At 42.4% G+C, this 16,398-nt stretch overlaps 1 protein-coding gene across 1 annotated transcript in view; it reads right to left on the reverse strand.

Annotated features, from left to right (window-relative positions):
• Positions 1 to 3,297: 3,297 nt before the first annotated feature.
• DIS3L2 (DIS3 like 3'-5' exoribonuclease 2) overlaps positions 3,298 to 16,398 on the reverse strand; it is a 285,986-nt gene continuing 272,885 nt past the window's right edge. Inside the window, exons 17-21 of the mRNA XM_033958227.1 lie at positions 12,018 to 12,165; positions 11,539 to 11,669; positions 10,477 to 10,581; positions 10,156 to 10,257; positions 3,298 to 3,873 (exon numbers count right to left, since the gene is read on the reverse strand). Coding sequence (XP_033814118.1) covers positions 3,769 to 3,873; positions 10,156 to 10,257; positions 10,477 to 10,581; positions 11,539 to 11,669; positions 12,018 to 12,165 — 591 coding nt within the window. The 3' untranslated portion in view covers positions 3,298 to 3,768. The remainder of the gene's footprint in view (positions 3,874 to 10,155; positions 10,258 to 10,476; positions 10,582 to 11,538; positions 11,670 to 12,017; positions 12,166 to 16,398) is intronic.

The raw sequence follows: 16,398 nt of genomic DNA on the forward strand, positions 1-16,398 counted from the left end.
GCAGCCAAAATGGCAGTCAGGACATCCCATGGCAGCTTGATGAGACTGCTGCAGTAGGTCCTGGCAGCCATCTTGGAATTGGAAGTAGCATAAGCAGGAGCAAGCTCCAGTCATTCCTGCTTATGCTGTTTCCAATCTCAAAATGGCCACCGGGACCTCCCATGGCAGTCTGCAAAAATTTTCAGTCCACTAACTGTCTATCTAACTGTGTGCTCTTCCTTCCTTCTTTTTTAATACATGGAATATATCTGGTCTGGGCTTCCAGGATGATATTTTTGAATAACTTCCATGAATGACGTAAAATTATGACTTTTGCAGCTGCTCCTCTAAGTTTCTTTTGTATCATTCTCCTTATGTTATCATCATTTCCTTTTTTAAAGTAAAATGCTACTGTGTTAGACTTCCTGAGATTATATGAAATCCAATCATGTTATGGTCACTAATATCAAGTGACCCAGCACCAAATCATGTGCTCCATATTAAGGTCTAGATCTAGAGTTTTCTTGCTTCTTGTTGGTTCCTGAACCAGCTGCTCCATAAAGCAGTCCTTGATTTCATCAAGGAATTTTACCAGTTAATATCAGGGTAATTGAAATCACCCATTATTGCATTACCCAGTTTGTTAGCCTCACTAATTTCAGATAACATTTCTCCATCTGGCCAGGCAGATGGTAGAACACTCCTATTAATATCCTTTTCTACGTTTTGTACCTGTAGAATTTTTAACCTATTCGATTCAACATCTAATGCTACACCCTCCACCAATTCAATCTACCCTATCACTGTGGTATAATTTGTGCCCTGGTATCACAGCTTCCCACTGGTTATCCTCCTACCAGGTCTACTATATTCTAACTCTCCCATCTTGTTTCTGAGGCTCCTGGCATTTGCATATAGACATTTCAAACAAGGTTTGCCATTTCTATTTACAACTTGCTCAGCATTTGACATGGATAATTTACAATCTTTAAAATTTGACAGCTCTGATCTACCATGGTCTCTTTTGCAACCTCGCTTATAGGATTGCCCTATCTTCCGTTTTGGTGAGATCTTTTAAAGATATCTTGTTCTGAACCATGCACTTTTGAGTGACTGTCAGCCTCCCCCCAGTTCTTAGTTTAAAAGTTGCTCTATCTCCTTTTAAAATGTTGACACCAGCAGCCTGGTTCAACCCTGATTAAGGTGGAGCCCATCTTTGCGGAATAGGCTCCCCCTTCCCCAGAAAGTCACTCAGTTTCTGACAATCTAAAACCCTCCTCCCTGCATCATTGCCTCATCCTTGTATTGAATCTCCGGAGCTCTGTCTCTTGGTGCTGCGCATGGAACAGGGAACACTTCTAAAAATGCTACCCTGGAAGTTCTGAATTTTAGCTTCCTACCTAAGAGCCTAAATTTGGCTTCCAGAACCTCTCTACCACATTTCCCTATGTACCAAGAGAGCAGGTTCCTCCTCAGCACTGTCTAAAACCTTATCTATGTGATACGTGAGGTCCGCCACCGTCACAACAGGTAGGCAAGTGACCAAGTGATCCTCACATTCACCAGCTATCTATACATCTAATGACAACGGCTACCCTAACCCTTCCCTCCTGGGCAGAAGCCCCTGGAGACATATCCTCAGTGGCTGGGGTTCATTTCCTACTTCATCAGCATGATATTCTCCTATAAAATGGCACAGGAGCTCCCACACTGGAGATGGGACTTCCTACAACATTCCTAGAAGTCTTCTCTGTACCTCTCTGTCTCCCTCAGCTCCTCCAAGTCTGCTACTCTAGCCTCAAGAGATCAGACCAGTTCCCTGAGTGCTATGAGCTCTTTGCATAGAGTACACACATAGGACCTCTCACCAACTGGGAGATAATCAAACAAGTGACACTCAGTGCAAAAGACTGGACAGCCCCCATCTTACTGCTGAACTGTTGCCTACAACTTTACATTGATGATTGCTTTGTATATGTATAGTAGGTCTCCTAAGACTGATAGTATGTATTAGCTTTTATCATTATTATTTTGTAATGTTATCGAAAGAAATACAATGTGCTAGATTGGGGAAGGAAACCTAAGAGCTAATTATAATTATTGGCTGAACTTAAACATGTTATTTCTCAGAGATGAAAGATGAAGTGGCAAGGCCAAAAATCCCAGGACAAGAAATACATCAACAAAATATTCGTTAAGGTGTCAAGGATGTCCAGCAGAGCAGAAGCAGCAGCAGTGCTGAAAGAGGACAACCGGACACAGATCACCAGTGCCTGCCTCTACCTTCCCTCGAACTGAAGAACTGGTATGTAACCTCGGAAATGCAGGAGGCAAGAACATCCCAGAGCAGGAGGAACTAAAGCTGAGGGCCAGATTCTCAAAACTTACCGTGCCTTTAATGGTGGTCGTTAAATTGGCTCCAGCTGGCTTAGCGTGGCAGTATTTTACCGTGCGATTATCAGAATGGCTCACTGTGGTCTTTTCCAAACTTCCTAGCAGCCTACGACTCTGTCATGCAAATGTATCACGAGGTCATAAATATTAAAATGGTAGTAAATTGGACTCATTAATATTTAAACAAGCACTCTGGGCGATTCTCCATTGTCCCCAGGTGATTCTCCAAGCGCGGCGTGGCTTTTGACAACCAAAAATTATCAGCTGGTCCAGAGGTGCCGGTACTGTGAAAAGCATATCTCAGGTGTGTGGTTTTGGCTGTGGCTCATGAAATTTTTTTTAAAAAAAACAACACACCATTCACATAAATTGTAGTAGTATAATTGTATAATAGTTTTGGGGCGAAAAAAGTTTCAAAAGCACGCTTCTCGGGCACGTGTACTAAAGGCGTGTCTTATGTGCGCTTATTGAAAACCGACACTTGAACCTCCCCTCCATCCAATAGCGCTGACACGCCTATGATTGACACAACAGCCGCATGTGACGTACGCTTATGATGTGTGCTCCAATACGGCACGCCCATGATATGCATGCTTATGGCGTAGCTTTTTCTCAGCACATGCGCAAATTTACGCCTCTTTCCATGGACTATTCACCAGTGACTTATCTCATGTAAATCTGGCAACCCTCTGTGAACCTCATTTGCAAGACTCATCTTTTCGAAATCGTTACATTTACAGCAGCCCGTCGGTGATATTAGAGAATCCAGGCCTGAGTCTCTAATTATAGAATAGTGGCTATCTGTGTTTCCCATTTAGGTGCATTAATTGTGACCCACCCAAACTTGTCCACTGCATCCAATTAAAACAATGGTTTGAAGCAATTCTGCAGATCCAGCCGCAGAAAAAGCAAAGGAAAGCAAGCTGCCCTTCATCAGACTTTATTATTGCAGAAGACTGCAGAATAGGGATATTTGGTTTCTTGTCTGGAATGCAGAAAGCATCTGTATCAACCCAGCCAGCGTTACTCAAGCAGCACCAGTGTTGGGCAGCCCACCAGGAGCTTCTTTTTTCCACTTATTGCCAGTTGAAGTACTTAAAACCAAAATAAATCTATGAACAACAGAAGCTAAAATGACTAAGACCCTGATTTGATGAGGGAAAGGGCTGGAGAATTCTAAAAATTAACGCATTATTCATTCTTTCACCTCAAAAGCAAGCAATGGTACCGATTTACAATTCAGATTAAAAGTCAAACAGCAACTAAAAAATGTGTCCTCCAGAAAATAAAAGTTAAAATAATTCCATAAAAGTCCTTTAAAACGTCCTTGCAACACTTCAGAGTGCCTGGTTAAAACTGCTTGGCAGGTAAGGAAAGAGAGAATGGTCCCTGTGCTCACTCCTTGGGGACTTCGCCCGGTCTCTTCAGGATGGCACTGTACTTCAAAGGTACGCTCTCGGATTTCAGCTCTACCTCCACCAGAGAAAAGATACTGATCACCTGCAGCCAGAAAAGAGGACACGGTGATAAGAAAGGATTGCAAAAGCAAATGGAGCAGTTACGCCTAGGCCTAGCTAGTGAATAAAGGCCCTTGGGCGCTCCCTCATCCCACACCAACAGAAGGTATACAGGTTGTGGATGTTTTGCTAGGCACACTTTACACTTTCTAATTTTTCAAAGAGAAAAATGTGTAGTAGTCCAAACTACATATATTGAAGCATTTGTGAAATTTGCAAATATACAGGCTACAAAAACATCTGCCCACTATAGGCATAGGAATGAGAAATCTTGAAACAAAGTGCAGAAAGAAAAGGAAAACGCATGATTCTCGAAAGATGCTCATCTATATCTAGAGTGTGTCTAAATATAGGAAAGCTTTTTTACATAAGAACGCAAGTGTTGCCATCCTGGGAGAGACTGAAGGTCTATCAAGCCCAGTATCCTGTGTTTCAAACAGTGGTCAACCCAGGTCACTTGAGTACCTGGCAAGATCCAAAGGAGAAAAACAGATTTTATGCTGCTTATCCTAGGAATAAGCCGTGGATTTTCACAAGGCCATCTTAACAGTGGCTTATGGACTCTTCTTTCAGTCAATTATCCAAACCCTTTTTAAATCCTGTTAAGCTAATTACACATTACATGAAGAAATATTTTCTCCAATTTGTTTTAAATTTACTATTTAGTAGCTTCATTGTGTGCCGTCTAATCCTAGTATTTTTGGAAAGAGTAAACAAGCGATTCACATCTACCCGTTCCACTCTATTCAGTATTATTTAATTAATTAAAATATTTATTTCCCACATATCCCAAAATCTATGTGTGTAAAAATAATAATTAAATGCTGGATGAATCGAGTCTGGCAAAGCCTTCCACAACCTGAAATGTTGGCAATCTCACTGACACCATATGCATCTGCTTTATTGAAGGTACCACTAGCAATTGTTGAGCCTGCAAACGCTGGATCCTTCCTAATACTGGAAAACAGTGGGAAGATGTGAGCTGTTCGTTCAAGGCCTCAGCCGTCTCTTCTCCAAGCTGAAGAGCCCTTTGTCCCATTCCCTGTATCATTTTTGTTGGCCTTTTCTAATGCTGCTATATTTTTCTGAGATGCAGCAACCAGAATTGCACCCATATTCAAGGTGTGGCTGCACCAGGGCATTATAATATTCTCATCTTTGTTTTCTTGATCATTCCTAACATTCTATTTGCTTTCTTAGCCACTGTGGTTGCCTCACACTGAGCTGAGGGTTTCAACGTATCCTCAACAATGACACCTAGATCCTTTTCCTGGGTGGGGACTCCTGAAGTGGACCCCTGCATCACGAAGCTATAGTTTGGCTTCCTCTGTCCCACATGCATCACTCTGCACTTGCTCACAGTAAAAGTCATCTGCCATTTTGATGCCCAGCCTCGTAAGGTCCTCCAGCTATTTTTCACAATCCTCGTCTGATCTAAAAACTTTGAGCAACTTTCTATCATTGACAAATGTAATTACCTCACTAGATCCTGGGAGGCTGGAAGACTGGGCAATCAACTGATAAGGGGATGGAATTTGTGGTTACAATTAAAGTGTTTTATAGATTATATACAAGTACTTATGTAAGGGAGAGTGTGGCACTGGGGTTGTGGGTTCAAAACCACGCTGCTCCCATTGCCCCAGGTAGATTAGATAGATTGTGAGGCCCCTGGGACAGACAAGGACAAATGCTTAAGTACCTGAATAAACTCATGTAAACCGTTTTGAGTTCTCCTGGAAGAATGGTATAGAAAACTGAATTTAAAAAAAAAAAAACCCCCCACAAAACCTAGGGCAAAGAAGGGTTAAGTAACTTGCCCAGTGTGACAAGGGGAACAGGACTGGTTCCCCTGGTTCTCAGACCACTGCACTAACCATTTGGCTACTTAAGGACGCTTTTAACTGAGTTATGCAAATTTTATATATTCAGGATGCATGTTAGAGGACTAGTAATGCTGATAGGTGAAAATTGAGTGGGTAACCTTTCCCCCATCCTATTGTTTCATTACCTTGCCCTTTTTATTTTTTATTTTAACATTTCGATTCAAAAATCAAAAACCTAAGAAATAACTACTCAACAATTGTTGCATACAAACATCAGTCAATTGATATGCACAGAAATTAAATACCAGCGGACATGATCTGGAGCTCCTTCCACAAGTTAGAATGAACATAAGAACATAAGCAGTGCCTCTACTGGGTCAGACCCGAGGTCCATCGCGCCCAGCAGTCCGCTCACGCGGCGGCCCAACAGGTCCAGGACCTGTGAGTAGCCCTCTATCTATACCCCTCTATCCCTTTTTCCAGCAGGAAATTGTCCAATCCTTTCTTGAACTCCAGTACCGTACTCTGTCCTATTACGTCTTCTGGAAGCGCATTCCAGGTGTCCACCACACGCTGGGTAAAGAAAAACTTCCTAGCATTCGTTCTGAATCTGTCTCCTTCCAACTTTTCCGAATGCCCTCTTGTTCTTTTATGTTTTGAAAGTTTGAAGAATCTGTCCCTCTCTACTCTCTCTATGCCCTTCATGATCTTGTAGGTCTCTCTCATGTCTCCTCTGAGTCTCCGCTTTTCCAGGGAGAAGAGCCCCAGTCTCTCCAATCTTTCAGTGTATGAAAGGTTTTCCATGCCCTTAATCATTCGTGTCGCTCTCCTCTAGACCCTCTCAAGTATTGCCATATCCTTCTTAAGGTACGGTGACCAATACTGAACACAGTACTCCAGGTGCGGGCGCACCATTGCCCGATACAACGGCAGGATGACTTCTCTCGTTCTGGTCGTGATACCCTTCTTAATAATACCCAACATTCTGTTTGCCTTCTTCGCGGCTGCTGCGCATTGTGCTGTTGACTTCGTTGTTGTGTCCACCAGTACACCCAAATCTCTTTCAAGGCTACTTCTCTCTAACACTAATCCCCCCATTTGGTAGCTGAACATCGGGTTTTTTTCTCCCTAAATGCATGACCTTGCATTTCCCCACATTGAAGTCCATCTGCCATTTATTCGCCCACTCCTCCAGTTTGCTTAGGTCCCTTTGTAGGTCCTCACACTCTTCCGCATTTCTAACCCTTCTACAGAGTTTAGTGTCATCCGCAAATTTGATAACTTCACACTTCGTCCCCGTTTCCAGGTCATTGATAAATACATTGAACAGCGTATTTACATATTACAACAAGTGTATAAGAAAAATCATTCGAACTTATAAATATACACTTGATTAACTTTCATATATCATTAAAAATATAACTTTTCAGCCAATACCTATATTCTATAATATTTTGAATATTATGAACTATTCCTAGTATCTAAACAATTGATATCAAGTTAGAAAACCCTCCCAACCCCTCCCTCCCCTTACAAAAGTTCCATTCCCAATACATCAAAAACAGTTAAATACTGTTATACATTATACATAAGAAAACTGTGAATAGTTCAAAACACGGCCGTCCGCTTAATATTCGGACTAAAGAAAAGTGATCACGTTAGTCCCTTCTACAAACGGCTGCACTGGTTACCAATCGAAGAAAGTTCTCCTGCTTTTGCTATAAATTAATCTGGGGAATGGCCCCCAATTACCTTCTACCTCACTTCGAATTCTATTCCCCCATTAGATCTACCAGAAACCACAACCTGTTTGCATACCCGAAAATCGCTGGCTGCAGATATCGAACCTTCCTGGACAGAACTTTCAAGTTTCAAGCTGGTAGACAGCAATCATGGCTAGGCTATTTCATCGATACCGCTAGGCTGACCTACAGCATCTTCCGGAAAGAATTAAAGACCACTTTGTTTAAGAAATTCTTGTCCTAGCCAGACACTCTCCCGCGAATATAACTTCCACACCTTATCCTGAATTTCTTCCTCACACTAGGTATCCACATTCCCTGTCTGCTAAAATTCCCTCTTCATAATTGTATCCTGATATTCGCTGGTGTCTGACTATTTTCAATTGTAAGATGTAAAATAGTTAATTTCTTATAATTCAACCTATGTATAATTTTCCTTTCAACCACCTTGTATTCATCTGCTGTAATTCGCTGATTGTATAGCTCTTTTTCTTTGTGAACCGCCTAGAAGTCGCAAGATTGTGGCGGTATAGAAAAAATAAAGTTATTATTATTAATATTTATTACCCACCCATACCCCTCCATGTCAAATATCTTACTTTGGGAAAATGTTATTATTATTATTATTGGAATAACTACATTAAGTTATATAACAAATACTCAAAATCATACTGTGTCCTGGACTCATGTCTCCCAGAAATTATGAAAGCAGCTCTATTAGACTTTAAATTATCTCTATTGAATTATCTAATCAATAACCTAAACAATGGAAAATTCCTCACTAACAATGGTCATATTATAATAACCCCAATCCCCAAAAATCGTAAAGAATCATCAACATCAGTAACCAACTATAGACCAGTAGCATCTATTCCATTTATAGTAAAAATCATGGAAGGATTGGTACACACCCAGCTAATGGAATATCTCGACCAATTCTCTCTTCTGCACGAAACTCAATCTGGTTTTAGGCCTCTGTTTAGCACTGAGACAGTAATTGCGGCTATCCTGGACAATTTGCGTTACTTGTTTAGTAAGGGCCTCAACGCCCTAATCATGCAATTTGACATGAACTCTGCCTTCGACTTGATGGACCATGGAAAACTTTTACAATGCCTAGACACCATCGGAATCAGAGGAGAGGTACTGCACTGGTTTCGAGGTTTCCTTATATCACGCACCTACCAAGTCCGTTTTAATCACGATCTCTCTGACACCTGGAGCAATCCATCTGGCGTACCAAGGGGTTAAAACTATCCCCTTTGCTCTTCAATGTTTACATGGCCTCATTGGGTGCGCAATTGTCCCAGCTGGGGATAAAACTATGTAACTATGCTGATGACTTCACAATAATTATCCCATTCACTAACTCTGTCTCAGAAGTCACCCCCAAAGCAACAGAAGTACTAAATAAGATGGAGCAATGGATGACAGAATTCAGACTAAAACTAAACTCAGAGAAAACAAAATTTTTCATAGCATCGCCACACCCACTTGACACTAAAGCATCATTGTGCATCAATAACCTTAGTTATCCCATTCAACCCACTATGAAGGTATTAGGAGTAACACTGGACCAGAGCCTGACCATGAAAGACCAGGTAAACTCCTTGATTAGAAAAATCTCTCACCCTCTGGAAGCTTCTGTCCATCAGAGCTTACTTCGATGTCTCATCATTTCGAATTCTGGTACAATCCCTTACACTGAGTCAACTCGATTATTGTAACATCGCCTACTTGGCAATCCCCCAGAAGAATATGCGGCGATTGCAACTGGTACAAAATGCAGTGGTTAGACTACTTTGTGGACTGAAGAAGTTTGATCATGTAACATCTTCCTATCGACTTCTACATTGGCTGCCTATGGAGGCACGTGTGAAATTCAAGTTTGCTTCAAGGTACTTTATGGCTTAGCCCATAAATATATAACAGACCTTTTCTCTTTCACAACCAACAGACATAGGCGAAGCTCACACCCGAACTTTGTTTCTCCACTGGTTAGAGGTTGTAAATTTAAAAGTCATCACCAACATCTTTTCTCACATCAAGCAGCACTGTGGGGTAAAGACCTAGAACAATTACTCGTGCCTACTACCTATAGGGAATTCAGGAAACGTCTAAAAACACATCTGTTCCTGAAATACTTAGGAAACCAACCTATACAATCTTAGTCCTCAACAAATGATCTCTAGAACTGTCAATCACCAAGTCTATACTTTGTTGATTCCACTCAATCTGTAACATCTTTAATCATTGTAAACCGCATAGAATGTCACGGTCCTGCGGTATATAAAAAAATTGTTATTATTATTATTTATTTGTTTATAAATTGTATTTAACCCTTTATTTTTGTTATTTTTACCTTCTGTGTTTGGTTGGTCTAAAGTTTTATTAACCGTCTGGTTTGATTAATGTGTTTTTTTTTTACCCCAATTTTATCATTATTTGTAAATCACATTGGATTAAGATTCTGCGATCAAATCAAATTTTTAATTAAACTTGAAACTTGCAAAATTTAACATGATACACATTGGCAAGAACAACTAAATTCCACATTAGGAATCACCACCCAAGATATGTTGAAATCTTCTACTCAGCATGCAGCCTTGGTGGCCAACAAAACAAACAGAATGTTAGGAATTCTTTGAAAAGAGCGCTAGAGAATAACCCAAAGAATATCTGAAAGCCCTTCCTACATACCTGGTGCACTGCTTCCTGTTCTGGGGTCTCAGGTTCCCAGACGAGGGTCAGTTCTGGCTTCTTTCCCACTTTTCTGAAATGGGACTGTAGGAGTGGCAGGGCCTACCAAGGGAGATATAATTTAGGATGTTAGAAAGACAGGATAACACAAATTGAAGAATGACAAAGAGGACGTCAACACTAAAGCAAATGATTCTAGCAGATGGTCAGGATTCTCTATTCATAGATAATATTCAAACTCCTCCGCTACAGAGAAATGAGATCAAATCATGGAAAGGCTCCCAGAATTTCTCCCCTCTAATTTCTTTAGGTTGCTCTTACATTGCAGTAGATGCGTTTCTGAACTCCATATTTCAACACCAACACGTCAAAGGCTTCATTCAAGACTCCCATCACCATAGCTTCTGATTCCAAGGGGCCAGACTCCTGGGATAACAGTGCAAAGAGAAAGAATGTTTCCAGCAAAACATGACATAATGCAGAGCAATGCGAAAAGGTTCAATACACTGTGGGAAAAGCCATCATACTTCTTAGTTAGAACACCGCTTGCCCAAAGCAGGTTCTCATTTGCCAAAAAGAAGGAAACGTATGTAAAAAAAACTTCTACATACTTAAATTCCATTCTTTTTGGTTTTATTAAGATTACTAGTCTTATAGCCCGTTACATTAACAGGTTCTAGAATATATGTGTGTGTGTCTGTCTTTATTTCTCTCTCTCTCTCTCTCCTTAGCCGCTTTCTGTATTTCTGTCTTTATTTTTCCTAGGATGTCCACCCATTCTCCCTTCCTTTTACTTCCCTGTGTCCACCACAACCCCTTACTGCTCCCCTTATCCAGCAGCAGTCCTTCTCCCTTTTTTTAATCTCCCCCTGTCCAGCAGCACCTCTTTCCTGTCGCCCTGTCCAGCAATAGCCCTCCCTTCCCTTTTTCTCCCCTCCCCCATCTCTTCCCCTGTCCATCGGCACCTCTTTCCTGCTCCTAGGTCCAGCAGTAGGCCTCCCTTACTTTTTTCTCCCCCCCTTCTCTTCCCCTGTCCAGCAGCACCCTTTACCTCGTGTCTGCCCTCTGTCGACAGCCGCCTCAGCCTGCAGGCGTCAACAGCCGCGGCGGCCTGCAGACGCCGACAGCCGCGGCGGCTGACATCCGCCTCAGGAGAGAGAGAGATGCGTGTGGTAAGCGTGCATGCGCACTCCTACCTGCGGGGACCTACAGCGTACAGAAAATGGAACATGCTGGTAAGAGTGCGCATGTGCGCTTAGGCTTTTATTATATTAGATTGCCTATCATTTCCATTGTATTAATAGCAGCGCTAACCAGACCTCGCTGCAGTGTCCTTCAGCAGCAGACAGAACTCTGGTAATGAGAACAATCAAGTGGCCTCACCTTGACAAATACAGAGAAGAAGAGGTCAGTGCTGAGCTCCTGCACTCGCTTAGATGCGGTCTTCCGGTCATTGCAGAGGTCTGCTTGCTTCTGAATTTCAGCTGCTGTCAATCTCACAGGACTCCCATAGCCTGGAATACAAAAATCCATAGACAGAGAAGCATCATCACCACCTCTTAACATTTCCATTGTCATCTGTGGAAATCATCTATAGGTCTCGAATTTCCAGGATACAACTGGGAAGCCCCCTCCTCTCTACCACCAAGATTGCAATACAGGAAAAGAAGTTAGCCTATCGCTACAATGTGTTAGACAAAACAGTTTAGAAAGATGTTGCCAATTTTTCTGCCTTTTTGGTGGAGAAAATCTAGTTTTAGTATTGCTCAGAGGTGCACCAGTAAGAAGATACCCTAACTGGGCTCTTTTTCTGCTCTCATACTGGGCAGCCTCTGATCCTTGCAGTATTCTTCTGAACCTACCAATTGCTACAGCCAGAAGACGATGTACGATGACATCAGCAAAGCGTCGAATTGGCGAGGTGAAATGTGTGTACAGTGGCACATTCAGTGCATAGTGTCGAAACTGAGACTCATCGTTCAGGATTCCAGTGCAGAAATACAACGCCATCTACAAGAAAACCAACATGAGAATGTCAACCCATACCCAAGAGCAAGCATTCAGAAGCTACTACTCAAAAGAGAGAACAACTTTTTTCCTCAATGGGATACCATCAAGTCATCAACTTCTCAATGTCAATACTCAACTGTAGGAGCTGTTCATTTTGCTCCACTCATCCCCCCCTTATTTTATTACCCCAATGGCAGGCTTAATTATTAGGCAGTCACCTATGGAAGAGGAGCAGAAGAGAAAGCAGTTTGTTCTGACAGCCACACAAACGCAACGAGCCAACACAGCACACTTTCATCTACAGGAAAGGTGAACAATTATGGCAGATGTTCTCTGTTGGCAGCAGGAGAATATAGCCACAGTACCCACTAATACTCTATATTCAAATCCCTCAAACAACATCGTGGTATTTGGGGTAAGCGCCTCTAGAGCATATCTAGAATATGCCTAAACCTTGGTTTTAACTAGGGGAAAGCTCCAGCATGTCCAGCTCCACCTTGGATGAATCTCTTCATAAAGGCGGGTAAAAAAAATCCAAATAACCAAATAAATGTCAGCTCTGGCAATGACATCATCAGGTAGTGTCCCTGCTTGTCTGCAGAGAAATATATATACACAAATATGTGAAAACAAATGTTAGTCTTTAAAAGTATGCTTGAGAGGGCACATTCAAATGAAAAAAATCTGGCAACAGAAGAGCAAAACGTCAGTTGCTCTAAGAGCACAAAGGATGGTTAAGAGTAGACCATAAATTGCCAATTTCATCAAAACAAAAAGAGAACAAAGCAATCTGCCCCCCAAAATACAGCAATGTAAACAAGAAGAGGCAGACGAGATGTCCAAAAACAACCAAATAGTTACTTTATTAGAACAAATACTTAAATATCATAAAAGTCTATGATTTTAGAGTCTATCAAATATGACAAATCTTTCTATGAAAGACAAAAGCCTATGAGAAAGGACCTATCTTGCTCACTGACTTGCTGTAAGGCCCAGATGGTTCCAAGGTTTTGAGGAGCCTGACTTCTGAGAAGGAGTGTGTAAGGGTGCAGAAAGGTCAAGAGCAGACTTTAGAATCTTATCCCATGAATAATTTGATCAGATCAAAACACGGCAAGGATAAGAAATTTTTTTATGAACTCACAAAAATTCTTAGAATTCAATCAAAGTTTATTCAATGCCATCCAGTTAATAACTTCCCTACTTAATCCCCTCAGGCAGAATCTAAGGGAATATATAACTGGATATCTTCCGCAAAAGTGTGAATATGAAATACCATGACTCAAAGTACTATCAATCACAGGTCTTAGATGAAGATTAAAAAGCAAGGGTGACAGAAGAGCTTGGATTTAGAAAGCTCAGAACCTACCATCTAAAATAGGTGCAGAATTTCAAAAGCATCCATCCCCTTGTTTAAATCCTTCCAAGTCTGCAACAATATCCATGAAAATTGTCTCAGTGTTAAACCAGAGAGTCAGAAACCACAAAATGTCAAGTCTACTGCAATTTCAGGGATCTAGTGTTGGGAAACAGTAATTCACCTTAGTCTCACACTTTCCACTTCTTTTCCCTTCCAGTCAGGTCCCAGTTGCGTCATTTCTGGATTAAATCTGTTTAAGTACCTCTTTCCCAGACTGAGCAGCTTATAAGGGGCTAGATTCACGAAGCCCACTGATCAAGTTCCGACCACTTAGCAACCCCTTTACGACTCGATTTCCCTCCGACCTGATTCACTAATCTCTGTCCCTATCATCCTCTGATCTATGCATGCAAATGAGGGGGAAAGGCATTCAAATGTAAGGTAGGAAGCGATTCATTTTTTAAAAAAAGAGGGGTATCAACTGGGCTGACCGATACAAAAATAAGCGACTGCTGAGGACCAGTCGCTCAGGTCCTTTCCGACTGCCCTGCCTTCTGCCGCCCTGCTTCTCGGCTCGATCTCCTGCTCTCTGCCCCATCTGCTCTCTTCCCCGCAGTGTAAGCTAGTGGTTTTAAACCACGGGTTTAAAGCGGGTTAAAACCACGGGCTCGCGAAAAAAAGTAAAAAGCTCTGCGGGGCATAGAGGGCCAGTGCATGCGCAGACCATCTACAGATGGTCTGCACATGCATCGCGATCGCTATTCAGCAATCCCTGCAGTTGGTTGGGGGCATGATTCCGATCGGCCTCATTTGCAAGTGGGCGATTCGTGAATTAGCCCCCCAGACATGGATCAGATCTGATCCATGCCCTTAGTGAAACTAGCCTAAGGTCCCTTGTATGCTGGTGATTGACTTAGATAATGGCTGATAAGCATCTTATGGTGTTATAACAAGTATGAACGCAGTCTCACCTGCACAGTCTGTGGTCTCTGTGCATTAACTGAATGGGTAAAATAATTCTGATTCAGCAAACGGAGCAGAGGCAGGCTGGGAGGCACACAGCGGGATATCCAAGAACCTCATTTTCACAAATTAACTTTTAGCAGCTTTCAATTAATGTTCCTAAATGTGGCACAGTGTACATAATGCTAGAAGTCCCCTCAGGAAATGGAGTTTCAAGAAAAAGCATGTAATGTTTATTTTCACTGCAGTTCCCTCCTGCTCTTTGATCTTTCAGTTCAACCTGCATTAAGACTATGCAGTCATGAGATGTGAGTCACCGATTTTATACTCTGCTTCAGTCACTGCAGTGAAGTCCTTCCTGGGACCAAAAAGTGCAGCTTAGCTAGGTTAGGCTCTAAGGGCTAGATTCACTAATCTGCACTGCGTTCCCAATCCGTATAAAACAAAAAAATTAAAATAAGGGGGATCAGAGGAATGCCCCCTCTGACCACATAGATTGCTAGTGTGCGAACCCGATGCTTGCGTAGACCATCTGTAGATGCGGGTTAAAACCACAGGCTCGCAGTGCGGGGCAGGGTAGGAGAGCCAGGGCAGCAGGCAGGAGAGATTCGGGGCAGGCAGGAGACAGCAGGAGATCGGGGCTGAGGCAGGGCAGGAGATCAGGGCAGAGAGAAGGGCGGCAGAAGGCAGGGCAATCGGAAAGGACCTGAGCGACTGATTCTCAGCAGTCGCTTCTTGTGTTGATTGGTCAGCCCAGTTGGTTTGCAAGATTTCTGTAGTGAATCGCGTCCCGTTTCCCTCATCTGCATGCATCGGGCTGGAGTAAAATTGGGTTGGGTTTGTTTAGTGAATCTAGCCCTAAGTCTAGCTACTAGGTGTCACCTTTGAGAGAAGCCTGTGAATATCCCTCCCCAGGGCCTCTGCAGCATCTCACACTTGTCCCTTGGGCTCCAGACTTAGAGGCTTTAACGGTGAGACTGGCAGGATAAATCTCCTCTCTCTCTCTAGTGTGATTTTCCTTTTTGATCGCATGGGGCATTTAGCACACACACCTTGCGTTCTTTTAATTTTCCTAAACTACATTCATGAGGTTCCCACTGAACAGCTCTCCTTTAACCATATGTTCTAATTCAAACCTGACAAGCTTTAAGCAGTACTAAGAGAGAGCAGAGTCTGCCCTAAAAATTACCAGCAAAGCTAACGTCCTGACATTTCTTCTCATCGTCAGCAAAATGCAAGAGATACAGGAAAGGTAAAGTGAGAAATACAAAATAACCTGATGCATTCTACAGTCTATTGACAAGAGCTCAGTTCCTGTACAGATATTCAAAGCTTGCACTTACAGGCCCACTGGCTTAGCCACAGGCTGGTGAGCATAAGACAGCTTTGTCCTTCCTCCAGGAGCACTCCATGATCCCCCTCAAAATCATTTCACGCCCTGGCCCACGCATTGCTGCACTGCATCCACCTCGTTCACAGTCAGTCCAGTCTTGTCTTTTCTTAAAAGCAGCAGAAGCAGGTGTGATAGGCTCCCATGTAGAACTCATACTGCACTGGGATCATCCATGGACAACTTGTGATCACTTTGCAGAAGCATTAGATATGACAGTCAGGGGAAGATTCTCAAAACTTTAACATGCTCACTAAAACTGGTTCCAGCCAATTTAGCATTGGATTATCAAAACAGCTTACTGTGGTCTTTTCCGAGCTTCAAAGCAGTCTCTGACTGTCATGCAGATGTATTACAATGAAGTCATTAATATTTAAATGAGCACTCCGGCCGATTCTCTATTATCACTGTCCTACATTTGCGAGCAAAGTTTTCTGGCACGTCCGTGCTGTCTTAGCCTTACTTTCTGATCAGTGCCTGAGCACTGATTGGCTCAGGCACTGACAGGAAAGGAAGGCTC

This window comes from Geotrypetes seraphini, chromosome 9 (assembly GCF_902459505.1).
Source record: "Geotrypetes seraphini chromosome 9, aGeoSer1.1, whole genome shotgun sequence".
NCBI lineage: Eukaryota > Metazoa > Chordata > Amphibia > Gymnophiona > Dermophiidae > Geotrypetes > Geotrypetes seraphini.